This window comes from Molothrus aeneus, chromosome 1, assembly GCF_037042795.1.
Source record: "Molothrus aeneus isolate 106 chromosome 1, BPBGC_Maene_1.0, whole genome shotgun sequence".
In the NCBI taxonomy this organism is placed as follows: domain Eukaryota; kingdom Metazoa; phylum Chordata; class Aves; order Passeriformes; family Icteridae; genus Molothrus; species Molothrus aeneus.
In genome coordinates, this window is record NC_089646.1 from 100,357,247 (window position 1) to 100,363,246 (window position 6,000).

Below are 6,000 nucleotides of genomic sequence, written 5' to 3' on the forward strand. Positions count from 1 at the left end.
TGCTTTGTTGAGCTATGTCCAACTCAGGAACACTTGCATTTTATGAGATGAAGTTTATCTTATAAACACACGTGTATGAACAACAAATGCCTTCCTGTCCTCCCCACTTCTCTTTGTCCACCCCCTGGTATTTTCCAGCTTTGTCCTAGTGAACAGTGTAGCAATGGAGGGTGATGGCTGTGCTGTCTGCAGTACCACAGAGGCAAAACTTGTGGCACTTTCTCACAAACTGAATTGCTCCCAGCAGGTAAGAGATTATTGAACATCTGATAACAGCCAGAGACTCCTCTGCCACAATGGGAATGCTGATACTGTAGCACAGCCAGGATACAACCAGACTGTCCCGAAAAAATCTGCTTCCAATTCACAGTGCAACTTGTTAGCAAGTCTGTCTCCCCCTCATATCCCTCTTAACCGTGTTTACTTAACTATTAACAGTGTTGCTTAGCACTAATGGTGTCAACTTCCTTGTCAGTGCTGCCAAGAGTGTCATTTCCTCTGTTCTGAGCAATGGCAATTCTGTAACCCTCCCTTTGACTCCAGATACATAATCCTGCAGTTATATTTATGTATATTATTCTGTTTTATACGCTTCAAGCATGTTCTTTTAGATTCCTTATTCTACTGCAATCCTTTCCTCGTACCCTAGTAGTGTTTTAATTGTATTTTTTCATCATATCAAATTTCTTCTTGTATTTCCTTCCTCTTCCCTTTTCCATAGGCTGACAGGATGCTCAGTAGGCAGCAGGAGTGACTGGGCTGGCAGTCAATCAGGAAACCAGCTCCCAGTGGAAAAACTGCCAGACTCTGTCTCCCTTGGGCTGCCCTCAAACTCCTTTGCCTTGTTGGTGCAGAGATCCTGCTGCTGCTGCTTTCTGCAGTTGATGAAGTTCAAAAGTACACACTAAAGCAGCACAGAATCTGAAAAATATAAAAGCTAAAACTTAAGGCATCACAGTCAGAAATGTATTTACAGCATGTACAGAATGGGGAGTTCCACCAGTCCACAGTAAAACACTTAGGAGTTCATACAGTCGGTAGTATACCTGAGCTGAACTGCTTAACAAAAAACCAAATCCAACAACAACCCCACCCTCCCTAACCCCTTAAAGTCTTGCTATTGCTTAATTACTGTCACCCCTTCTATGGCTTGATTTTTTTCACAGAAACCAAATCATTCCAACAAAAGATGCAGTGATGTGGAAAAGCTTCCAGCTTCAGAACCCATCCTTTTACAGGTGTGTTAGAGGTGGGGTGAGGCAACATATTGCCATGTTGTTTTTGTGGATTTATTACCGTTGCAGAAAGGCTGGATCATTAACAACTAATCCTTGCTTTTAATTACTCCCAGCATTATCCTCTCTATCGGAAAAGTGATGCTGAATGTACTGGAGAAGATTCTGCTCCTCCAGAGGAGAAAAACATCCCCTTTAAAGAGAAGTATGATGTACTGTCTCAAGAGGCATCACAAAAGGTTTGATTTCTTGGGAACTTGAGTGGTGGTGGGTGGGTGAGAGGGGGACATGACTGTAGATATAAATAGGTTAAAAAATTGTGGTAAGACTGTTGGCTGAGACAAACAGAGCACAGCTGCTCCCGTCTAATGAGGCCTGGGAGAGGCTGCTTGTTAGAGCTGCTCCCCTGAGGATCCTCACCACCCAGGCCTTGGTCCTGCCAGGCTTCCCCGGTACAGCTCCTAAGTCTTGGCACTCTTAAATCTGCTGTGCTGCCATTACCTTCACTTCAGCATTCTGTACTTTCTGTACTGTGTAACTTATTGACACACCTGGTATGAAGCCACAGTTTTCCAACACTTTGAAAGCATCATTTCTGCTGAATTAGTAACTACAAGAAAATTTAAAGTATTCCCTTAAAACTCAATGGTCATTGTTTCTTTCCTTCTGCATAAATGTCTTCACTCAAAGATTGTCATTACAAGAATCTTCCTTAGACAAGAAAATAGCATTGCTTTACTAAACCCAAAGTTTTTCTCTTTGTGATATCCACAGCGTGCTGTTGCCTTTGTTCTGATCTGTATGAAAAAAAAGAAGAAAAGCCCAGTACTTGGGATCAGGGCTAAACGAGTGTGATTGATATTGCAATACCAAGAGATTTCTTACTGGAAAGCAGAAGTTTGTAAGAATATGAGAATTGCCATAATGTTCAAAGGAATAAAAGGGGTTTTTAAGTTCAATTTCTTTTTAGCCGTGACATAATTTTTGTGCTTTACCATTTTGTGTTCTAGCTGCTATGGTGGTTTCAGCCCCGTTTGATTCTCAGTGGGCACACTCATAGTGCTTGTGAAGTGCTGCACGCAGGGAAAATTCCAGAAATCAGTGTCCCATCATTCAGTTGGAGGAATAGAAACAATCCTAGTTTCATCATGGTAAGTTTTAATTTTTTTTTTATTTTTGTCAGATAACTTTCATAGATAAATCAACATGGCAGTCAGCTATATTTTAAAACTGATTCTACCTGTAAAAACGAAAAATAATAAAAAAAACTGCCTACCCACCCAACCCACTCAGTACACTGCATCCACTTTATAAAGTACATCTGTGGGAGCCACATGTTCTGTGTGGTACAAAGCAATGCTGCTAAAGACCTAATTAGTATCTGGGTACATTTTCTTAGAAAGAGGGTGCACTGTAAACTATTGACTTGTAAAAATAATCAGTATTGTGCACTGAACAGTAGAAAGACCAGTTTGGCTTGGCTGATTTACCAACTATGAAAACAAGACTGTATCCACCTCAAACCCTTTTGCACGGTGATCATGGTTTTCAAACGTGTGCATTAATGCAGTGAAAGTGTTTGTGACGTGCCCACAGTCTGCCTCCTCATCGCCAGTTCACATTTTATACAGTGTCTTGGTTATGCTCGTGCAGGCAGTTCCAGTGCTCAGTATATCCTTAGAGGTAAATCAATTAGTTCCCCAGTTCAAACATAAAACAGAACTCTTAGAAACTTGGAGTAAGAAGCAAAACCTACAAGCTGTTTACAGAGTAGTCTGTGACTTGGAGAGGGAAATCTTTTATGTATGTTTTACTGCTGTTGAGTTTAGGCTGCTTAATACACAGGTAACCCCAAATGTTTAAATTCATTTTATGCAACTGTTAATATTTGTTGTTGAAAGTAGTTCTGTTTATTTCATAGTCCTGAGAGTAGCTGCCTTCAAACTGCACACACACTCTGCACACGCCAGACAGCACATCTTCACTGCAAAACAAGAGGTTGGCTAATTAAAGTGGCATCCTCTTCACTACTGTTTGAACTCCTCAGCCTCGAGCTGCTGTAAACTTTAACTTAAACTGTAAAGTCAAGCCAAAACCCAACAAAATTCTTTGTTGCTCAAGTTCCTATTCCTAATTTGGATTAGCCAATGTGTGTTTTTGCAGCATGTACTGGGTAAGGAGGAGGGCTCGGGGAAGGAAGGGGCACATTCACAAAACCTAACTTTAGCCGGGAAAGGCTCCTTCCAGGTGGATTTGCAGCAGCTAAAGTTAGGCTTCTCTTGAAGGCAAATCAGATGAGGAGCCCAGCTCTTTGTTTATGCTGGATGGGAAGATTGGCCTCTGGGCTAATGTTGGCCTGGTGAATATTCCAGTTAGTGCCCAGCACCACAAGGTATGGACTCTTCAGCCCCCCGGAGAAGGCACTGGTACTAGGAAACTGGCCCCAACCCTTGCCACCCAACATAGGGATTTAGAAATTGGAGATCTGACAGCTGTGGTGTTCACTCCTGATTCAGAACCCACTGTAACACAGCAAAGTGACAGTCTTCATTTCTTTTCCAGGGCAGCATAACACCAACTGACTTCTCCCTCCAAAAATGCTTCCTTCCATTTGAGAGCAGAGTCTTCATTATCTACTGTGCGGCAGGTGCTCTGCTTGTGATCCTGGTACTAGCTCATGTTCAGCTTCTCACTCCACCATTTTATTTTGCTCAGCGTTTAATCAGTAAGCATAAAGCAGTATGAAGAGCCAGACATCTGCATTCAGTCACTGAAATACCAAAGCTGAGAACAGTCAAACATCAGACTATATTCATGCCAGCAAATGACCTAATTTGATTGCTAGTCTGAAGGCAGGTTGCATTTACACATACCATAGAAGTCCTATACAGCTGATATGACTACTACAGGATAAATAATTAACTGAAATGAACGTTTCATGCTGTACAAAAATACTGTATTCGACAATCAAATGAGTTCTTTTCCTGCTATAATTTTTGTATCAAATATGTATATTAAAAGTGTAACTGTACATTATGTAAATCCTATAGCCTCATCACTTGTCTGCACTTGTGTCTTACCCTGGTGGAGGCTGAATCTTGCAAACTGGAAATGTTTCTCTGTTTTATTGCTGCATGGCCCTTCAAATGTCATACTTGTGTTTGTTAGGGTCAGGCAGAATCTGGATGCATCAGCACTGAGAGATGCAGATTTCCATAACCTTTTTCGTGTTGTGTGTAAGGGACTGTGGTTTGGGACAAGAAATCTTCTGGTTCCTGACACAGTAAATTGTTAGCTGACTATAAGTTGCAGTTATCCATCTACCAGACAACACGGGGAAGAAAAGCTCGAGGATCCAGTTTGCTGATACACATTTGAAAACTGCTTTAAAAAAAAAAAATAGGGTGACACCTCAAGCTGCTGCTTTCAAAAAGATGTGCTATGATGAGCTTAAAAAAGAGGGCCCTTTTGCATCCCAGAGATCTGTGGTGAGGGGCCCTCCAGTTGCCGATCTCCTGCAAGAAGGAAGGTCAAATACAGCTGCAGTAACATTATCCTATGCCTCAGCCCTCGGTCTACAGCCAGGGATAGGAATGCACCTTATTTTACATTCCACAAGTTCCGTTGACTTGAATGTAGTGTCACATTTTGAACTGCACTAGCTCCTCTGTGGGGAGGCAGAGGCCACCAGCTATGCCACAAAGACAAAATCTGAGCTCAGTGTCTCCAGTGTGTGGGGGCAGGTGGGACAAGCCTACTGCTGCTCCCCACCCATCCCAGAAAAAACAGAGGGACTACTTCACACCAGGACCAGTTTTCCTGCTGATGTTCCTGCAGAGGCTGGGAGCTCTAACCTGAACTCCTGGGCTGGGGCTAGCTTAAAAACAAAAGAAATACTATCTTTTGTTATTCATTCTATTACTTTCTTTGGCATGAGAAATAAGAGAATTCTATTTAATGTTAGTTTATTCCACCCAGCCTTTCACTTTTTGGGAAATACGAGTAAACTGAACATAGAGATTTCTGGGAAGAGAAATGGGTCATATTATAGTATCTAAAATGGGATTGTTTTATATTCAACTGGAAACAAGTTCTCAATTAGACTGTAGTCTGATTTTAAAAAGATGACTGATTGGGGTTTATAACTAATAACAATACAGTAAAAAGTTAATAAAACCTGCTGATTTATATGCCAGTGTGGGGACTGTGTTAGCTCTTCATCTCTCCCTAAATTTAAAATGAAGTGGGGGGAATGGTCCGGAGTGTGGTAAAACATTCTATAAAGTAATGTAGTCTAACACTTCTCTAGGTTTCTGTTATTGCAACTGTAATTTTAGACATTTGTACAGGTTATCTTGGACACAGGAAAAGTATATAGTCACAGACATAAAACACCTATGTATAAAATATAAAGCAGTGTTATAGTTACTAAAAAGGACATGCCTTATTGCTACAGCAATTCTTGCTTTTTATATATTGTACTGTACCACAACTTGTTTTGAGAATGTCATTTGCATAAATTATTCAAGTTTGAGAAATATTCACACATTTTGATTCTACAATATTTAAAATAAAATAATTTTCTAATGTGTCTCTTTATTAAAAGAGAAATAAAAATGTCATCTTGTAATTCTCTTAGGCCAGACACAAGGGTTTATACACTTTTTTTTTTCCTTATCTTCTTTCTCGCTATTTACTTGCACAATGAAAGCCGCTGTTGGTACAAAGATTGAAGAGCTCTATATAATGGTGCTTTACACATTCA

At 40.6% G+C, this 6,000-nt stretch overlaps 1 protein-coding gene across 2 annotated transcripts in view; it reads left to right on the forward strand.

Annotated features, from left to right (window-relative positions):
* MPPE1 (metallophosphoesterase 1) overlaps nt 1-4,277 on the forward strand; it is a 29,950-nt gene extending 25,673 nt beyond the window's left edge. For both annotated transcript variants that reach the window (XM_066561523.1, XM_066561532.1), the window contains exons 6-10: nt 139-247; nt 1,167-1,238; nt 1,352-1,474; nt 2,246-2,386; nt 3,798-4,277. In XM_066561523.1, the coding sequence (XP_066417620.1) occupies nt 139-247; nt 1,167-1,238; nt 1,352-1,474; nt 2,246-2,386; nt 3,798-3,980 (628 nt within the window). In that variant the 3' untranslated portion in view covers nt 3,981-4,277. The remainder of the gene's footprint in view (nt 1-138; nt 248-1,166; nt 1,239-1,351; nt 1,475-2,245; nt 2,387-3,797) is intronic.
* The last annotated feature ends 1,723 nt before the right edge of the window (nt 4,278-6,000 follow it).